Genomic DNA, 22,003 nt, shown 5'->3' on the forward strand with positions numbered 1-22,003 from the left:
CACTCATAAGAAGAGACTTGCTTGGGCCAAGAAACACGAGCAATGGACATTAGACTGGTGAAACTCTGTCCTTTGGACTGATGAGTCCAAATTTGAGATTTTAGTTCCAACCGCCGTGTCTTTGTGAGACGCAGAGTAGGTGAACGGATGATCTCCACATGTGTGGTTCCCACCGTGAAGCATGGAGGAGGAGGTGTAATGATGTGGGGGTGCTTTGCTGTTGACACTGTCAGGGATTTATTTCAAATTCAAGGCACACTTAGCCAGCATGGCTACCACAGCATTCTGCAGTGATACTGCAGACATCTGGTTTGTGCTTAGTGGGACTATCGTTTTTTTTCAACAGGACAATGACCCAACACAACTCCAGGCTGTGTAAGGGCTATTTGACAAAGAATGATAGTGATGGAGCGCTGCATCAGATGACCTGGCCTCCACAATCACCCGACCTTAACCCAACTGAGATGGTTTGGGATGACTTGGACTGCAGAGTGAAGGAAAAGCAGCCAACAAGTGCTCAGAATATGTGGGATCTCCTTCAAGACTGTTGGAAAAGCATTCCAGGTGAAAATGGTTGAGAGAATGCCAAGACCATGCAAAGCTGTCGTCAAGGCAAAGGGTGGCTATTTTGAAGAATCTAAAATATATTTTGATTTGTTTAACAATTTTTTGGTTACTACATGATTCCATATGTGTTATTTCATAGTGTTGATGTCATAACTATTGTTCTACAATGTAGATAATAGTAAAAATAAAGAGCAACCCTTGAATGAGTAGGTGTGCCCAAACTTTTGACTAGTACTGTAGATATATATACAGTGGGGCAAAAAAGTATTTAGTCAGCCACCAATTGTGCAAGTTCTCCCACTTAAAAATATGAGAGAGGCCTGTAATTTTTATCATAGGTACACTTCAACTATGACAGACAAAATAAGAAAAAAAATCCAGAAAATCACATTGTAGGATTTTTAATGAATTTATTTGCAAATTATGGTGGAAAATAAGTATTTGGTCAATAACAAAAGTTTATCTCAATACTTTGTTATATACCCTTTGTTGGCAATGACAGAGGTCAAATGTTTTCTGTAAGTCTTCACAAGGTTCACACACACTGTTGCTGGTATTTTGGCCCATTCCTCCATGCAGATCTCTAGAGCAGTGATGTTTTGGGGCTGTTGCTGGGCAACACGGACTTTCAACTCCCTCCAAAGATGTTCTATGGGGTTGAGATCTGGAGACTGGCTAGGCCACTCCAGGACCTTGAAATGCTTCTTACGAAGCCACTCCTTTGTTGCCCGGGCGGTGTGTGTTTGGGATCATTGTCATTCTGAAAGACCCAGCCACGTTTCATCTTCAATGACCTTGCTGATGGAAGGAGGTTTTCACTCAAAATCTCACGATACATGGCCCCATTCATTCTTTCCTTTACATGGATCAGTCGTCCTGGTCCCTTTGCAGAAAAACAGCCCCAAAGCATGATGTTTCCACCCCCATGCTTCACAGTAGGTATGGTGTTCTTTGGATGCAACTCAGCATTCTTTGTCCTCCAAACACGACGAGTTGAGTTTTTACCAAAAAGTTATATTTTGGTTTCATCTGACCATATGACATTCTCCCAATCTTCTTCTGGATCATCCAAATGCTCTCTAGCAAACTTCAGATGGGCCTGGACATGTACTGGCTTAAGCAGGGGGACACGTCTGGCACTGCAGGATTTGAGTCCCTGGCGGCGTAGTGTGTTACTGATGGTAGGCTTTGTTACTTTGATCCCAGCTCTCTGCAGGTCATTCACTATGTCCCCCCCGTGTGGTTCTGGGATTTTTGCTCACCGTTCTTGTGATCATTTTCTTGCGAGATCTTGCGTGGAGCCCCAGATCGAGGGAGATTATCAGTGGTCTTGTATATCTTCCATTTCCTAATAATTGCTCCCACAGATGATTTCTTCAAACCAAGCTGCTTACCTATTGCAGATTCAGTCTTCCCAGCCTGGTGCAGGTCTACAATTTTGTTTCTGGTGTCCTTTGACAGCTCTTTGGTCTTGGCCATAGTGGAGTTTGGAGTGTGACTGTTTGAGGTTGTGGACAGGTGTCTTTTATACTGATAACAAGTTCAAACAGGTGCCATTAATACAGGTAACGAGTGGAGGACAGAGGAGCCTCTTAAAGAAGAAGTTACAGGTCTGTGAGAGCCAGAATTCTTGCTTGTTTGTAGGTGACCAAATACTTATTTTCCACTATAATTTGCAAATAAATTCATAAAAAATCCTACAATGTGATTTTCTGGATTTTTTTTCCTAATTTTGTCTGTCATAGTTGAAGTGTACCTATGATGAAAATTACAGGCATATCTCATCTTTTTAAGTGGGAGAACTTAAAAAATTGGTGGCTGACTAAATACTTTTTTGCCCTACTGTATATAGTTTTAAACGCATTTCCTACAATTCTACACAGTTTGACATTACTTATTATCCCTCTCTTGAGGTTTATTTTGAGGGGTATATGGAGGGGGATTTTGAAAACACAGTATAAGTGAAAGGTTAAGTGGAAATATTTATTTTAGGAATAAACAAACTTCCTGCATTTCAACACATTTTGCCATGGTGCAGAGAGAAAAATGTGCGGTTTTATAATGCTATTCTATACATTTTGTCATGAGTCTGAGATAAAATGTTGCAGTTTTAAAGCTAATTTCCTGCAATTTTACACATTTTGCCATGGGGCAGTGTTACGGTTTTCTAGTGGTGATGGAGAGTTGGACCAAACTGCAGCGTGTCGATTGCGATCCATGTTTAATACAACAAAGAAACACGAACTTACAAAAAAACAATAACCGAAACAGCCTATCTAGTGCAAACTAACAGAGAGTACACATAGGACACTAAGGACAATCACCCACGACAAACTCAAAGAATATGGCTGCCTAAATATGGTTCCCAATCAGAGACAACGATAAGCACCTGCCTCTGATTGAGAACCATTCCAGACAGCCATAGACTTTGCTAGATAACCCACTAAGCTACAATCCCAATACCACCACCAAAACCCCAAGACAAACACACCACAATTACAAAAACCCCATGCCACACCCTGGCCTGACCAAATACATAAAGATAAACACAAAATACTTTGACCAGGGCGTGACAGGCAGAGAGAAACATTGTCTGTTTTAAAGTAACCGCCCTGGAAACATCTCACTTTTAACAGTTAATATTCTGTTAACTGATACCCAAATAATGTTGATGACTTATCCTATACTCTTATTTGTGGCCAATGCATAACCACCTCAAGCTTCTATCTCAAACAGACCATTTAAAAAATGCTTGCTATTTCCTCGTGGAGGATGATGTCATTGCATGAATATGTTTTATGACCGGTATACGCCCACACCATACCAACACAGAAAAGCTGCTTTTTAAAATACTTGATTAACATTTTTTGGAAGGAAACTATTTCACTCATATTGTAACCACAGTGCCTTCAGAAAGTATTCATACCCCTTGATTTATTCCACATGTTGTTGTGTTGCAACCTGATTAAATAAATACCATTTCTCACCCATCTCAAATCAAATCAAATCAAATTGTATTTGTCACATACACATGGTTAGCAGATGTTAATGTGAGTGTAGCGAAATGCTTGTGCTTCTAGTTCCAACAGTGCAGTAATAACCAACAAGTAATCTAACTAACAATTCCAAAACTACTGTCTTATACACAGTGTAAGGGGATAAAGAATATGTACATAAGGATATATGAATGAGTGATGGTACAGAGCAGCATAGGCAAGATACAGTAGCTGATATCGAGTACAGTATATACATATGAGATGAGTATGTAAACCAAGTGGCATAGTTAAAGTGGCTAGTGATACATGTATTACATAAGGATACAGTCGATGATATAGAGTACAGTATATACGTATGCATATGAGATGAATAATGTAGGGTAAGTAACATTATATAAGGTAGCATTGTTTAAAGTGGCTAGTGATATATTTACATCATTTCCCATCAATTCCCATTATTAAAGTGGCTGGAGTTGAGTCAGTGTCAGTGTCAGTGTGTTGGCAGCAGCCACTCAATGTTAGTGGTGGCTGTTTAACAGTCTGATGGCCTTGAGATAGAAGCTGTTTTTCAGTCTCTCGGTCCCAGCTTTGATGCACCTGTACTGACCTCGCCTTCTGGATGATAGCGGGGTGAACAGGCAGTGGCTCGGGTGGTTGATGTCCTTGATGATCTTTATGGCCTTCCTGTAACATCGGGTGGTGTAGGTGTCCTGGAGGGCAGGTAGTTTGCCCCTGGTGATGCGTTGTGCAGACCTCACTACCCTCTGGAGAGCCTTACGGTTGAGGGCGGAGCAGTTGCCGTACCAGGCGGTGATACAGTTGCCATACCAGGCGGTGATACACACAATACGCCATAATGACAAAGTGAAAATATGTTTTTAGACATTTGAACAAATGTATTGAAAATAAAATACAGAAATATCTCATTTACATAAGTATTCCCACCTCTGAGTCAATACCTTGTAGAAGCATCTGTTTTCACTCCATTATGGGTTATTGTGTGTAGATGGGTCAGTAAAAAAATATTGAATCCATTTTGAGTTCAGCCTATAACACAACAAAATGTGGAATAAGTCAAGGGGTATGAATACATTCTGAAGGCACCAGAATTATAGATCATATTTCATAGACATATGGAAACAGTGGAAAGTTAATTTAAAGGTCGACTTTGTGCATAAATGCAAAAAATAATGGCTATTATTATATCAATGCACCATCATACCAGGTCATTTAATACTTACATTTTTAAAAAAATAAATGGAATAATATCTGTTCTCCAAAATGTATTTTAAGACCCCAATAGTTATTTTTTTGTTAGAGTTAGTTCTTTGTCAGGCAGGCTATTATATTATAGTCTGTCTGCCCATCCACACTGCTCTGGCCAAACTGACGTTTCTTCTCCGATAGAGCACCGTCAGGCAAAGCCTATTTTGCAAGAGGCATATGGTCCTGTTCACAGTGTAACTAAACGATGTTATCGATTTAAATAACTCGCTTCGGTAACACGCGCATCGTCTCTGCTATTTGGGATAATCGGGAAGTCCCTACCCCATTGAAGTTGACATTTCAAATGGTTAAGGTATCGGTTAATGTTAGGGTTAGGTAGTAAGGGTTAAGGTTAGGGTTAGGGTTAGGGTTAAGCTAGGTGTTACGGTTAAGGTTAGGGAGGGTTCAGTGTATAGACGTCCCAAGGATACAGCATAGCACTATTCGTATCCAAACGGGACGGGATCCATTTACCGACCTCCTTGACACACACCGGGTCACGTGACAGATCCTGCACATTTTAAAAAGAACGGGATATCCTTCAATTCACACCAGGGCTTCACCGAGGTGGCTAAATGTCTCCCCGGTGCCAGTTGACCGACTTTCGCACCTCCGCAGCCCTTTTGTGCAATTGTCAGAGGAGCGTCAACGGAACAACGCGCTGAACGCACCAACGACACATGAGACTTCATAATCAAACCTGTTGACTGGGGCCCCGTCCTAATTTTTTAGCCCCGTTTATATTCTTATACGAAGTTAATCTACAGTCTGCAGAGAAATCAAATTGGAGGGCGAAAAGTGGGGCTATCCTCTGTCATTATTAATATTCGCTCGGGATGGCAGTTAACTTTAGATGCGCAGTTCAAGCCTTAGTTTTACTGGGCTGTGTGATTATCCTCAGCAACGTGCTATGTCCCGTTGGTGCGTACCTCTACAACAACCGCTATGCAGGGTAAGTGAGGATTCTCATTCATTTCTGTGCTTTGTGACTGGAAGATAAAGTTGAATCCTGAGCTCTCATTCGTGTTGAAGACTTGAAGTTGAACACCTATGAGGTAAAAAAAAAGAAGGGTAAAACATAAAAGGAATTATCTGTATTTTAAAGGGGCAATCAGCAGTTGCTACATCCATTTTTGGATTCATTCATTCATTAAATATAGACTACCCATTGATTCTGGAAGATTATAACATAGGCTATAAATTAGTCATGAACTTAGTTAAACTGTCATATCCCATCAGAACTCAAAATATAAGCTTGTTTTACTCCAATGTTGGTAAACAAAGTAAATGTCAACAACCACTAAAAACATAGTGAAAACAATGCATGTGATATCATGGATGGTAGCCATCCATAGCTTCTTCTACGAAGAGTGGTTAGGCCTACATTTCTCTAGCCCTATCCCTCAGCTTTTTACTGAAACAGAGGCGGGGAGTACGCTTTGCTATTGTTTCTACTTTGCTGATTTAAGTTGGTCTACTGAAAGTAATTCTATCCTCAGATTAAGCATGGGGTTTACTTCCCCTCATCTTCTGTTGAAAAGAGATGGATTTTCCAAAGCAACTTTGTATGTGTGACTGCACGTTTTTCTCTCGTATGGATAGTAAATAATCCTTGCTGGAGACACGTGTTTTCTACTTTGTGTATTCGAGACATATGGGACACCAAAATGTTATGATGGATGTACGATAAGCCTATAGTTGTCACGTTTTGGCCCCACAGCTCTTATGATAAGTGCTGGCTAGTTAGAGATGCAGCAACTGCAGTTGATACCAGACAGATCAGGGAAAATGGAACATTGGGAGACAGCCTCTTTTGGGACAGAGAACCTCAGCAGAGAACCTGGCTGTGTTGAAGTTCTGGAATTCACAGAGTTCCGTCAAGGTGCATGGGGCACACCGAGGGGGCATAGTGGGAACATTTTGGGCGCCTGAAGCACATTGGGGAACTGAGGGATAGTTTAGAGTACACTTTGGGCAATTTTGGAGGGTATTCCTAAGCAAGTAATTGCTCTCCTCTAGGCATAATTTCAGGGAGCTTTGGGGTAGTTTTGGGAGGCACAGCAGGATCCCATCTGTCCTTCCATAGCCCCACCCCCCTCTTTCCCCTGCATCCTGGACTTGTACCAAAAGCCCCGGTAACCCACCCAAACCCTAGCTGCTCAGCACAGACCATCCCACTTTATCAAGGTAGGAAAACCAGGGCAAGGAAACAAGACTCCCGACGCTGACACTGTAGGGAACTCTGTGTCGTTCTGTTCAGAATTCCTTACACTGTATGATAGTGGGTGTTGTCCCACTTAGTTTTAATCTGTTGAAGGATTGCACAATGAGCCTTTAGTCTTAAGGACTAAATGGTCACTATTGTTGTTAAATCTTTGTGATTATATGAGTTTACTTTCGGTAATTATCATGTCTCCTGTTGGTTGAGCATGGTCTAATACCAGTGTTTCCCCTAGGATTTTTTTCAGCAGAGGTGATAGAGTTAGCATGGGGGGGTAGTGAGCGCGACCAATTGCACGGTTTTAAAGCTAATTCCCTGCTACTTCTACCCGTTTTGCTATGCAGCGGAGAGAACATTTTACAGTTTTAAAGCTAGTTTCCTGCAATGCAATGTAATGCAATGTGTAATAGGGGTTTTATTTTCCAAATGACAGCGTGCCTTATAAAGGCACGGGGACGAAGACCAAACAAACACGTACCAAAACACAGGGTTGAAACCCAAACAAAAGAGCGAAGAGCACCTCCAATAAATACACAATCACACATTGATTATCACATGGGACGAGACCCGTAATCATCTGCACCATATACGTGGCACGAAACAACATAGCACAGGTTCTCACACGACCAATGGACATAGCAACAATAATCAACAGGACAATGGTGAACAAAGGCCACACTCATACAATTACTAATCAATGGGAATAGGGACCAGGTGTGCGTAATGACAGCTCCGGAGGGATCCATGACAGTACTCGGCATTTTTGGACACTGATTATGGCCGATTACATTGCACTCCACGAGGAGACTGCGTGACAGGCTGACTACCTGTTATACGAGTGCAGCAAGGAGCCAAGGTAAGTTGCTAGCTAGCATTAAACATATCTTGTAAAAAACAATCAATCTTAACATAATCACTAGTTAACTACATATGGTTGATGATATTATTAGTTTATCTAGCTTGTCCTGCGTTGCACATAATCAATGCGGTGCCTGTAACTTTATCATTGAATCACAGCCTACTTCTCCAAACGGGTGATTTAATAAGCGCATTCGCGAAAAAAGCACTGTTGTTGCACCAATGTGTACCTAACCATAAACATCAATGCCTTTCTTAAAATCAATACACAAGTATATATTTTTTAAACCTGCATATTTAGTTAATATTGCCTGCTAACATGAATTTATTTTAACTAGGGAAATTGTGTCCCTTCTCTTGCATTCTGTGCAAGTCAGGGTATATGCAGCAGTTTGGGCCACCTGGCTCATTGCGAACTGTGAACTGTGACCATTTCTTCCTAACAAAGACCGTAATTAATTTGCCAGAATTGTACATAATTATGACATAACATTGAAGGTTGTGCAATGTAACAGCAATATTTAGACTTAGGGATGCCACCCGTTAGATAAAATACGAATGGTTCCATATTTCACTGAAAGAATAAACTTTTTGTTTTCGAAATGATTGTTTCCGGATTTGACCATATTAATGGTCGTATTTCTGTGTGTTATTATATTATAATTAAGTCTATGATTTGATAGAGCAGTCTGACTGAGCGGTGGTAGGCAACAGCAGGCTCATAAGCATTCATTCAAACAGCACTTTCCTGCATTTGCCAGCAGCTCTTCGCTGTGCTTCAAGCATTGCGCTGTTTATGACTTCAAGCTTATCAACTCCCGAGATTAGGCTGGCAATACTAAAATACCTATTAGAACATCCAATAGTCAAAGGTATATGACATACAAATGGTATAGAGAGAAATAGTCCTATAATAACTACAACCTAAAACTTCTTACCTGGGAATATTGAAGACTAGTGTTAAAAGGAACCACCAGCTTTCATATGGTCTGAGCAAGGAACTTAAAACGTTATTACATGGCACATATTGCACTTTTACTTTCTTCTCCAACACTTTGTTTTTGCATTATTTAAACCAAATTGAACATGTTTCATTATTTATTTGAGACTAAATTGATTTTATTGATGTATTATATTAAGTTAAAATAAGTGTTCATTCAGTACTGTTGTACTTGTCATTATTACAAATATATATAAAAATCGTCCGGTTAATCGGTATCGGCTTTTTTTGGTCCTCCAATAATCGGTATCGGTGTTGAAAAATCATATTCGGTCGACCTCTAGTTGAAACCCAAACAAAAGAGCGAGGAGTACCTCGAATAAATACACAATCACACAATGATTATCACACGGGACGAGACCCCTAATCATCTGCATGATATACGTGACACGAAAGCCAAAACAACATAGCACAGGTACTCACACGACCAATGGACATAGCAACAATAATCAACAGGACAATGGTGAACAAAGGGCACACGTATACAGTAACTAATCAATGGGAATAGGGACCAGGTGTCACGCCCTGACCTTAGAGAGCCTTTTTATTTCTCTATTTGGTGTGATTTGGGTGGGCATTCTAGTTTTTCATTTTTTTGTTGGCCGGGTATGGTTCCCAATCAGAGGCAGGTGTCTATCGTTGTCTCTGATTGGGGATCATACTTAGGCAGCCTTTTTTCCCACCTTAGTTTGTGGGATCTTGTTTTCGTGTAGTGCCTGTGAGCACTCCAGTCGTTACGTCTCATTTGCTGTTCATTGTTTTTGTTGGTGAGTTTCTTTATTAAACATGTGGAACTCTATGCACGCTGCGCCTTGGTCCGATCCATCATTAAACGATCGTGACACCAGGTGTGCGTAATGACTGTTACGGAGGGATCAGTGACACTTGTGCCGTGTTCTTATGCTATCTGAGTGACTCAAACATTATAACAAAATCCATCGAGGCCCCATACCATGACATTTTCTTTCTACATACTTTATATCTGGTTTTAGTTGTTTAAGTTTACACTGAAAACTATCAAAATCATGACATTACCCTGAGGAAGGCACAGTGACCCTGAGGAAGGCACAGTGACCATGAGGAAGGCACAGTGGTGCCAAAACGTTGGTAAATACCCATTCAATTGCTGGGAGATTACACATGGAGTGTGCGACTTTCTTTATTTTGATATTTTATAGTTTATTGTCCGTTAGTCAGCACCTCCACACAAACTATTACTCTGGGTGTGCGCCAGCTCATGTTCTTTTTATGTAAGTTTACACTGAACACATTTTACCATCCCGAAACAAAATATTATTATTATTATATTTTAGGTTTTTTTGCAGTGGCAGCCACAATTTGTGTGCTGCGGCTAAATCCATAAAGGGGAAACCCTGAATACAGTACACTTGTCAGATCTTGATATTGTGATACAGAAGGACTATGTGCCCCTATTCCCTCAACAATGGGGCACACAGAGTTGGGTATATTGAAGGTGGGCCTACAGTACAGAGTGGAGCGATAATAGAATTTCTCTCGGTATCCAAAAGGACTACAGAGAAGTACCTTCTGTCTTAGTGCCAAGGGCTCAGTTAAAAGGTTACTGCCATAGAGAGAGCTGAGTGAAATGTCAGATTGACAGCTTAAAAGACAGCTTTAGCCTAGAAAGAAATGCTACCAGTGCACAGCAGGCTTTAAAGACACACTGAGTGCCAGTGTTTTGACAGAGAGTCTATGATCCATGGAGATCGCTATGACAAGGAAAAGATGGGTCAATTTGGGTGACGATAAAACACACATTTCAAACATTTCAGGAGTAGAACTAGACTGCAGTCTTGGTGGATTGTTTTGAATTCTATAGGGTGCACTTTGTCATATGATGTCATTGTCACTCAAATCTGACTAAGTCGTTATTATTTAAAATGCCATTGATAATGTATCACAGGGAAACAAAAGAGAAAGACACTATCTGTTGTTTCAGAAGCAGCATGTATGGGCATAGAAACATAGAAATGAAATGGTGTATTGGACATTGCATGAGCTACACAGTTTTCAAGTTTGTGGTGGAAAGGGATTTTGCCCTGGATAAAGGGTCTCTAAGTCATGCTCTAACCTGTAGGCAATGAGACTGCGTGTAGCATTGGGGACAGGCTGTTGGTGGCATTTCTTGTGGCCGCTGGAGTGGGGTGTAATGCCCCTTTGTTCCTTCTCTCCCTCATCCCTATAAGTGGCCCTGGGCCACCTTTGTTTAAGGGGGCCACAACACCCTGTGTCACAGTGTGAAAGACCTGGTGGAAAATGGAAACATGATAGAGAAAGGCATAAATAGACAGAGGGAGAGAGAGAGAGCTATAGGGAGTGAGGAAAGCAATAGAGAGAGAGAGAGCTGTAGGGAGTGAGGAAAGTAATAGAGAGAGAGAGAGAGCTATAGGGAGTGAGGAAAGTAATAGAGAGAGAGAGAGAGCTATAGGGAGTGAGGAAAGTAATAGAGAGAGAGAGAGCTATAGGGAGTGAGGAAAGTAATAGAGAGAGAGAGAGAGCTATAGGGAGTGAGGAAAGTAATAGAGAGAGAGAGAGCTATAGGGAGTGAGGAAAGTAATAGAGAGAGAGAGAGCTATAGGGAGTGAGGAAAGTAATAGAGAGAGAGAGAGAGCTATAGGGAGTGAGGAAAGTAATAGAGAGAGAGAGAGAGCTATAGGGAGTGAGGAAAGTAATAGAGAGAGAGAGCTATAGGGAGTGAGGAAAGTAATAGAGAGAGAGAGAGTGCTATAGGGAGTGAGGAAAGCAATAGAGAGAGAGAGAGTGCTATAGGGAGTGAGGAAAGAAATAGAGAGAGAGAGCTATAGGGAGTGAGGAAAGTAATAGAGAGAGAGAGAGAGCTATAGGGAGTGAGGAAAGTAATAGAGAGAGAGAGAGAGCTATAGGGAGTGAGGAAGAGTAATAGAGAGAGAGAGAGAGCTATAGGGAGTGAGGAAAGTAATAGAGAGAGAGAGAGTGCTATAGGGAGTGAGGAAAGCAATAGAGAGAGAGAGAGTGCTATAGGGAGTGAGGAAAGCAATAGAGAGAGAGAGAGTGCTATAGGGAGTGAGGGAGAGAGAAGAGCTATAGGGAGAGAAAGAGAGAGAGAGCTATAGGGAGTGAGGAAAGAGAAAGAGAGAGAGAGAGAGAGCTATAGGGAGTGAGGAAGAGAAAAGAGAGAGAGAGAGTGCTATAGGGAGTGAGGAAGAGAAAAAGTAAGAGCAAGAGAGAGAGAGAGTGCTATAGGGAGTGAGGAAGAAGTAAAAAAGAGAGAGAGAGCTATAGGGAGTGAAGAAGAGTAAAAGAGAGGGAGAGAGCTATAGGGAGGAGGAAGAGAAGAGAGAGAGAGAGCTATAGGGAGTGAGGAAAGTAATAGAGAGAGAGAGCTATAGGGAGTGAGGAAAGTAATAGAGAGAGAGAGAGAGCTATAGGGAGTGAGGAAAGTAAAGAGAGAGAGAGAGCTATAGGGAGTGAGGAAGAGAAATAGAGAGAGAGAGAGAGCTATAGGGAGTGAGGAAGAGAAATAGAGAGAGAGAGAGAGCTATAGGGAGTGAGGAAGAGAAATAGAGAGAGAGAGAGAGCTATAGGGAGTGAGGAAGAGAAAAGAGAGAGAGAGAGAGAGCTATAGGGAGTGAGGAAGAGAAATAGAGAGAGAGAGCTATAGGGAGTGAGGAAGAGAAAGAGAGAGAGAGAGTGCTATAGGGAGTGAGGAAGAAAAAGAGAGAGAGAGCAATAGAGAGAGAGAGCTATAGGGAGTGAGGAAGAGAAAAAGAGAGAGAGAGCTATAGGGAGTGAGGAAGAGAAAAAGAGAGGGGGAGAGAGAGAGGGAGAGAGAGAGAGAGAGCTATAGGGAGTGAGGAAGAGAAATAGAGAGAGAGAGAGAGAGAGAGCGAGAGGGAGAGAGAGAGAGAGCTATAGGGAGTGAGGAAGAGAAATAGAGAGAGAGAGAGAGCAGCTATAGGGAGTGAGGAAGAGAAATAGAGAGAGAGAGAGAGAGCTATAGGGAGTGAGGAAGAGAAATAGAGAGAGAGAGAGAGAGAGAGAGAGAGAGAGAGAGAGAGCTATAGGGAGTGAGGAAGAGAAATAGAGAGAGAGAGAGCTATAGGGAGTGAGGAAGAGAAATAGAGAGAGAGAGAGCTATAGGGAGTGAGGAAGAGAAATAGAGAGAGAGAGAGAGCTATAGGGAGAGAGGAAGAGAAAGAGAGAGAGAGAGCTATAGGGAGTGAGGAAGAGAAATAGAAAGAGAGAGGAGAGAAGAGAAATAGAGAGAGAGAGAGCTATAGGGAGTGAGGAAGAGAAATAGAGAGAGAGAGAGAGCTATAGGGAGTGAGGAAGAGAAATAGAGAGAGAGAGAGCTATAGGGAGTGAGGAAGAGAAATAGAGAGAGAGAGAGGAGAGGAAGAGCTATAGGGAGAGAGGAAGATAAAAGAGAGAGAGAGAGAGAGAGAGAGAGAGAGAGAGAGAGAGCTATAGGGAGTGAGGAAGAGAGAAATAGAAAGAGAGGGAGAGAGAGAGAGAGCTATAGGGAGTGAGGAAGAGAAATAGAGAGAGAGAGAGCTTTAGGGAGTGAGGAAGAGAAATAGAGAGAGAGAGCGCTGTAGGGAGTAAGGAAGAGAAATAGGGAGAGGAAGAGAGAGAGAGAGGTTGTAGGGAGTGAGGAAGAGAAATAGAAAGAGAGAGAGAGAGAGAGAGAGAGAGCTATAGGGAGTGAGGAAGAGAAATAGAGAGAGAGAGAGCTATAGAGGGTTGTAGGGAGAAATAGAGAGAGGAAGAGAAAGGGAGAGAGAGAGAGAGAGAGAGAGAGAGGGTTGTAGGGAGTGAGGAAGAGAAATAGAGAGAGAGAGAGAGAGAGAGAGAGAGAGAGAGCTATAGGGAGTGAGGAAGAGAAATAGAGAGAGAGAGAGAGCTTTAGGGAGTGAGGAAGAGAAATAGAGAGCGAGAGAGAGAGCTGTAGGGAGTAAGGAAGAGAAAAAGAGAGAGAGAGAGAGAGAGGGTTGTAGGGAGTGAGGAAGAGAAATAGAGAGAGGAGAGAGAGAGAGAGAGCTATAGGGAGTGAGGAAGAGAAATAGAGAGAGAGAGAGAGCTATAGGGTTGTGAGGAAGAGGAAGAGAGAAGAGAGAGAGAGAGAGAGAGAGAGCGTTGTAGGGAGAGGGTTGTAGGGAGTGAGGAAGAAAAGAGAGAGAGAGAGAGAGAGAGAGAGAGAGCTATAGGGAGTGAGGAAGAGAAATAGAGAGGGGAGAGAGAGGGTTGTAGGGGTGAGGAAGAGAAATAGAGAGAGAGAGAAAGCTATAAGGAAGAGAAATGAGGAAGAGAAATAAGGAAGAGAAAGAGAGAGAGAGAGAGAGGGTTGTAGGGAGTGAGGAAGAGAAATAGAGAGAGAGAGAGAGGGTTGTAGGGAGGAGGAAGAGAGAGAGAGGAGAGGGTTGTAGGGAGTGAGGAAGAGAAATAGAGAGAGAGAGAGAGAGGGTTGAGAGAGGGAGCTAGGAAGAGAAAAGAGAAATAGAGGGAGAGAGAGCTATAGGGAGTGAGTGTAACCGATGTTAAATGGCTAGCTAGTTTGCAGTGGGGCGCGCTAATAGCGTTTCAATCGGTGACTTCACTAGCTCTGAGACCTTGAAGTAGGTTTTCCTCTTGCCCTGCAAGGGCAATGGCTTTTGTGGCGCGATGGTTAACGATGCTTCGAGGGTGGCTGTTGTCTATATGTTCAGAGGGTTCCTGGTTCGAGTCCAGGTAGGGGCGAGGAGAGGGACGGAAGCTATACGGTTACAAAGTTCATATTCTGAGTTCCCACAGGAATGTAAACATTGATTCCAAGAGCTTGGATATAGCCTAATGAGAGCTGTCTGTGACAGGTACTGAACTATGCCAAGTCCCATTTGTGACACGCCTTCATTAAGAGTTTATAGGGAACAGTTGTTTCCGTTTAGTTGAAATACCACACTCATACATCCATACAGTTAATAGTTTCATTTCAAATGTCATTTAAACCGGACGGGAAATGGATTCCTATGCAAAGCTTACAGTATGAATCTGGTCGCTGACTTGATTTACTGTGTGGATAAATATGAAAGCCAATCCATGAAAGCTTAGGTGGTTGATATGGTTTCAGTTAGTCAAACACAAGGGATAGATGTGGGACTAGCAGACTGGATTCCTTCTTATGATGTTGTTGTCTTTATGACGGTATCGTTAGTGTAGATACATTCTCAGTGTGTCTAGGGATTACCTTTATATCCTATGAAGACAGGAGATTCAGATGCAGTGTTAGACAGATGAGAATAAGAATTGACTGCTAGCCCCAATGGAACATCAGAATCAGATGAAGTGTTTTTGATTCATCTGTTTCCCATGTTTACACCTGAAAGGAATTGCCAGGGCTTCAAACAGTCATATGATTGACGTTGTTTGCTACTGAATCTAATAATGTGGTATGGATTTTTAGGTTATTTTCACCAATGTGTTTCATAGTCAGGGTCACGGCTCTAAATTGCGACCCTATTGGTCGTACATCCTCCTAACTATTTTGCTGTGTGACCTGGAATTTAGATTTAGCACCATTGAGCCTAGAGAAATATTCACCCAGATAATAAGCTACACTGAATGGGAAAATGATATGTGCCGTTGGGAGCAAAGTTGATATTTTTGTATTGTCCGGTGTGTGCAAAGTCAATAGGCTAGACTACATTGTATAATTTCACCTCACCTGTGAGAGTAAACAGAACATTCAGGAACTCTTGGAGGACAGTGGATTGGAAGTTGATAAAGGTGCTTCTTCTTTGTTAAAAAAAAGTATGTGTTTCAGCTCTCAGCCACAGTTTTCAAACCTATAGTTTTATAGGCTTTAGGCTCTTTGCCTCAGACTTTAGGTCTAACAGATGGGAAAGTTAAGAAGGGTTTTATATATTTCTACATTGTCTTTATGGGTTCAGGGACCAATCAAAATAGGAATAGAAAAACAAAACATGATGTGATTGGTAAATTAGTATAAAAAATTTGACCAATAGTAGGCCAATTTGAAATATATAAAAACCACATAATTTGCCGCTCTGTAAACCCTTTCTTACCTGGAAAGTCCGGTAGCCCCAGTGCTCACTTCCCTTTGCACCTCACCTGTGAGAAGCATGATGCACACGGGCAAGTCTGATTAGGCTTCACTGTACCAACTGTGAGCAGGGCCTACTATATAGCCCAGCCCCTAAACCATCATGCTTCACCCCTTTACAATTGTCTCTAGTCCAAACCACTTGTCTCTAGTCTAAACTGCTAGTCTCTAGCCCAAACCACTTGTCTCTAGCCCAAACCACTTGTCTCTAGCCCAAACCACTTGTCTCTAGTCTAAACTGCTAGTCTCTAGCCCAAACCACTTGTCTCTAGCCCAAACCACTTGTCTCAAGCCCAAACCACTTGTCTCTAGCCCAAACCACTTGTCTCTAGTCCAAACCACTGGTCTCTAGCCCAAACCAATTGTCTCTATCCCAAACCCCTTGTCTCTGGCCCAAACCACTTGTCTCTATACCAAACCGCTTGTCTGTAGCCCAAACCACTTGTCCCTATACCAAACCACTTGTCTGTAGCCCAAACCACTTGTCCCTATCCCAAACCACTTGTCTGTAGCCCAAACCACTTGTCTCTATCCCAAACCGCTTGTCTCTGGCCCAAACCACTTGTCTCTATACCAAACCGCTTGTCTGTAGCCCAAACCACTTGTCTCTATCCCAAACCGCTTGTCTGTAGCCCAAACCACTTGTCTCTAGCCCAAACTGCTTGTCTGTAGCCCAAACCACTTGTCTCTATCCCAATTTTATTTTATTTTATTTTATTTTTTATTTTTTTATTTCACCTTTATTTAACCAGGTAGGCTAGTTGAGAACAAGTTCTCATTTGCAACTGCGTCCTGGCCAAGATAAAGCATAGCAGTGTGAACAGACAACACAGAGTTACACATGGAGTAAACAATTAACCAGTCAATAACACAGTAGAAAAAAAGAAAAAAAAAAAGAGTCTATATACATTGTGTGCAAAAGGCATGAGCAGGTAGGCAAATAATTACAATTTTGCAGATTAACACTGGAGTGATAAATGATCAGATGGTCATGTACAGGTAGAGATATTGGTGTGCAAAAGAGCAGAAAAGTAAATAAATATAAACAGTAAGGGGATGAGGTAGGTAAAATTGGGTGGGCTATTTACCGATTATGTACAGCTGCAGCGATCGGTTAGCTGCTCAGATAGCAGATGTTTGAAGTTGGTGAGGGAGATAAAAGTCTCCAACTTCAGCAAACCGCTTGTCTGTAGCCCAAACCACTTGTCTCTAGCCCAAACTGCTTGTCTGTAGCCCAAACCACTTGTCTCTAGCCCAAACTGCTTGTCTGTAGCCCAAACCACTTGTCTCTATCCCAAACCGCTTGTCTGTAGCCCAAACCACTTGTCTCTAGCCCAAACTGCTTGTCTATAGCCCAAACCACTTGTCTCTAGCCCAAACTGCTTGTCTGTAGCCCAAACCACTTGTCTCTAGCCCAAACTGCTTGTCTATAGCCCAAACCACTTGTCTCTAGCCCAAACTGCTTGTCTGTAGCCCAAACCACTTGTCTCTAGCCCAAACTGCTTGTCTATAGCCCAAACCACTTGTCTCTATCCCAAACTGCTTGTCTGTAGCCCAAACCACTTGTCTCTATCCCAAACTGCTTGTTTGTAGCCCAAACCACTTGTCTCTATCCCAAACCACTTGTCTCTAGCCCAAACCACTTGTCTCTATCCCAAACTGCTTGTCTATAGCCCAAACCACTTGTCTCTATCCCAAACCGCTTGTCTGTAGCCCAAACCACTTGTCTCTATCCCAAACTGCTTGTCTGTAGCCCAAACCACTTGTCTCTATCCCAAACCGCTTGTCTGTAGCCCAAACCACTTGTCTCTAGCCCAAACTGCTTGTCTGTAGCCCAAACCACTTGTCTCTATCCCAAACCGCTTGTCTGTAGCCCAAACCACTTGTCTCTAGCCCAAACTGCTTGTCTGTAGCCCAAACCACTTGTCTCTATCCCAAACTGCTTGTCTATAGCCCAAACCACTTGTCTCTATCCCAAACTGCTTGTCTGTAGCCCAAACCACTTGTCTCTAGCCCAAACTGCTTGTCTGTAGCCCAAACCACTTGTCTGTAGCCCAAACTGCTTGTCTGTAGCCCAAACCACTTGTCTCTAGCCCAAACCACTTGTCTCTATCCCAAACTGCTTGTCTCTAGCCCAAACTGCTTGTCTCTAGCCCAAACCACTTGTCTCTATCCCAAACTGCTTGTCTGTAGCCCAAACCACTTGTCTCTATCCCAAACTGCTTGTCTGTAACCCAAACCACTTGCCTCTATCCCAAACTGCTTGTGTCTAGCCCAAACCACTTGTCTCTAGCCCAAACTACTTGTCTCTAGCCCAAACCACTTGTCTCTATCCCAAACTGCTTGTCTGTAGCCCTAACCACTTGTCTCTAGCCCAAACCACTTGTCTGTAGCCCAAACCACTTGTCTCTAGCCCAAACTGCTTGTCTGTAGCCCAAACCACTTGTCTCTATCCCAAACCAGTTGTATGTAGCCCAAACCACTTGTCTCTATCCCAAACTGCTTGTCTGTAGCCCAAACCACTTGTCTCTATCCCAAACTGCTTGTCTGTAGCCCAAACCACTTGTCTCTATCCCAAACTGCTTGTCTGTAGCCCAAACCACTTGTCTCTATCCCAAACTGCTTGTCTGTAGCCCAAACCACTTGTCTCTATCCCAAACCACTTGTCTCTATCCCAAACCACTTGTCTATAGCCCAAACCGTTCAAACATTATGACTCTTATCACCTGATCTACATTTTTTAAATTTCTATTGTGGATTTGCATGATTTCTGAAATTATGATTCCATTAACCATGTCTTGAACTCTACACTAAGCCTACTTGCTGGCCGCTAACTGTTTGTTTGTTAACAAAACACTTTATTCAGTTATTTACAGTTTTTCTCAGTTTGCTTTGGTGCATTTTCACATCATCCCTAACATGTGCAAAATAATAAGTGCATTTCTCAGAACAATTTGTACAAACTGCAATATACAATAGATATATTTCTAAAGCTAGTCAGTCACTAAAAATCCTTAGTACATCTCTCAAAAGTAAATATTCATGCCAATGATCATGTCAGTGTCATCAGAATGATGTCATTGTGTCATTGTTCACGAACAAGGTCGTCAAAATGTTTAGGCATGTTGTCAATGTAACTGTGTACTTTGACAGTATTACCTGATGTAAACTTAGGCTACAGTTTGGATGACAGTTACTGTATTGAAAATCACAAGGCTGCACTTCTATGGCATATATCAATTTCAACATTACTATTTACATATTACTGTATGTGGGTTATTTATTGAAAGAGACTGGACAACCCAGGGGGCACAAAGGGAAAACAACTAAATTAGAAAGAAACACAGGAAACCACCCCTAAGGCACAACTTTGACCGCAGCACTGTTGTGCTGTCTCTACACATCCAGACGTTCCTGTCTGTCGGCCCACATATTCTCTTCCACATCACACAGGATATTTTGCCTTCCAATGCAACGTGGAAATAATCTTTTGGAATGCCTTATCCATCCTCTGCAGGCGTCTACTGTGATGTCCTCACATGCTGCATCGATTGCAGCCAGCAGGGTCATCTGTGTGTGTGGCTGACGATCGTACACCTTCCACCTCCATGCTGAAAAGAACTCCTCAATTGGGTTAAGGAATGGTAAATAAGGTGGGAGGAATTCTATGAGCATCCTCGGGTGGGTCACAAACCATTGCCTTATGATGTTTGATCGATGGAAACTCACATTATCACAAATGACCACATAGTTTGGCAAATCCTCTCTAAACAGACCCCTCTCATCATCAGGGATGAGAGCCCTGTAGAGAGTCTCTAAAAAGTTGAGTAGATGCTGGGTGTTGTATGGCCCCATAAGGGAGATTTGGGTTAGGACACCATGCTCCGAAATAGCAGCACACATGGTGATATTTCCTCCCCGTTGGCCTGGCAAATCCACAGTAGCTCTGTGACCGATGATATTCCGACCCCGCCTTCTGCATTTGGTCAGGTTGAAGCCAGCCTCATCCACGTATATAAAGTTGTGAGAGGGTTCACTTGATTCCAACTCCATTATACGCTATATCCCAGAACACACAGTTGAATTTGTTTTGGTAAGGAAGAGTGACATAAAATGTACATATATTGCATGTTCCTTCCACAGCAATGGAAATGTGTGTAGTTTATGCTTACTGTACTACGTATCACTATAAAATGTTGCTGTAAAGTAGTTACATAGATATATGTTTTACCTGTACATACTGGTACCGTAGCTCCTTAACTCTGTCCTCATTCATGCTGTACATTAGGGCTCCTAACCAGTGCTACCAATGAACAAAGTTCAAACTGAAATTCAACACAATGATATACAGTAGTAGGCTAAACAATATGTTTGGTTTTATATATTTATATTTTTTACAATGATATACAGTAGTAGGCTAAACAATATGTTTGGTTTTATATATTTATATTTTTTACAATGATATACAGTAGTAGGCTAAACAATATTTTTGGTTTTATATATTTATATTTTTTACAATGATATACAGTAGTAGGCTAAACAATATTTTTGGTTTTATATTTTCTCATCAGAGTTGTGAATCACAGCTAAGGCTTACTACTGGCATTCTTTATTTTCCTGAAATCTCACCAGGTATGGAAAGGTTATGTTACATTTAGATGTTTTCAAATGATGTAAATGTGTGTGGTATGTCTTTAGTTTAATGCTTGGATCTTAATGTGCATTCATGTTATTTAAGACCCCTGATTCTCAAATGTCTCAATTGAATCTGTGTTGTAAAAACAAATCTCTGTCCCATCACATCACCTGTGTGTGGAACACAAGATGCTGTAACACGATCCTATAATGATCTGTCAGCCAAATTGTTTGGCACTGGTATGACCCTGTCATCTATCCCAGATCTTACACTAAAACAGGACCCAGCCCTTCCCTTAACCCTCTCTCTCGCAATTAAGTATCATTCTCCAGTCGTGTAAAAAGGGAGAATGCATTAACTCTGACACTATGGCTGAGAAATGTCATAGAGTGATGTGCTCTTAGTGAAGTCATTTATAATCTGACTGAATTCATGAAACTCTTTCATCCTGACTGTGGTTTGTATAGGGGACAGATGACTTACAGACACAGATAGGTGGGCCTTATGAGGTAGTTAGTAGCTCCAGTACCACACCCTCCACCTACTCTAGGGAGTCCTCAGCCGCACAAAGATCCTCTCACGTCACTAGGGAATTAAAGATGCCTTATAAAGATTTTGTATAATTTCAGACAGTAGTTTTGAAAGTAACCCTCAGGAGCCCAAACCGGTCCCCGAAAATGTTGCACAATTGTTCACAACGTCACCAATTTCTTGTGATATGTTCTGTGCTGAAAAAAAAGATAAATACAAATAAATAAATAAAATCCTGAAATTCATACACTATGTTACGAATTTGTAAGTGCTTAGATCCTGTTCAATCTCTTTAGAAATGAAAAGGAGAACGATAGGAGCGACGCTATCATACTGTACTGTGTAGTACAGTGGTTCCCAAACTAGGGATTGTGACCCCATGTGGGGTCGCCTGATATGAAAGTGGGGTCGAGGGAGAATTTCCCAAATCCTAAAGAAATAAATATACACTACCATTCAAAAGTTTGGGGTCACTTAGAAATCTCCTTGTTTTCCATGAAAACATAAATGAAATGAGTTACAAAATGAATTGGAAATATAGTCAAGACATTGACAAGGTTATAAATAGTGATTTTTTTATTGAAATAATAATTTCGTCCTTCAAACTTTGCTATCGTCAAAGAATCCTCCATTTGCAGGAATTACAGCCTTGCACACCTTTGCCATTCTAGTTGTCAATTTGTTGAGGTGATCTGAAGAGATTTCACCCCATGCTTCCTGAAGCACCTCCCACAAGTTGGATTGGCTTGATGGGCACTTCTTACATACCATATGCTCAAGCTGCTCCCACAACAGCTCAATAGGGTTGAGATCCAGTGACTGTGCTGGC

The 22,003-nt window shown here is 41.9% G+C and overlaps 1 protein-coding gene across 2 annotated transcripts in view; it reads left to right on the plus strand.

The window, feature by feature from the left end:
* The first annotated feature begins 5,296 nt into the window (after positions 1–5,296).
* Positions 5,297–22,003, plus strand: part of cpa6 (carboxypeptidase A6) — a 43,316-nt gene continuing 26,609 nt past the window's right edge. The window contains exon 1 of one of the 2 annotated variants that reach the window (XM_042298821.1): positions 5,297–5,781. In XM_042298821.1, coding sequence (XP_042154755.1) covers positions 5,666–5,781 — 116 coding nt within the window. In that variant the 5' untranslated portion in view covers positions 5,297–5,665. The remainder of the gene's footprint in view (positions 5,782–22,003) is intronic. The other variant, XM_042298822.1, reaches the window with a different exon arrangement.

Source organism: Oncorhynchus tshawytscha, linkage group LG16, assembly GCF_018296145.1.
Source record: "Oncorhynchus tshawytscha isolate Ot180627B linkage group LG16, Otsh_v2.0, whole genome shotgun sequence".
NCBI classification, from domain to species: domain Eukaryota; kingdom Metazoa; phylum Chordata; class Actinopteri; order Salmoniformes; family Salmonidae; genus Oncorhynchus; species Oncorhynchus tshawytscha.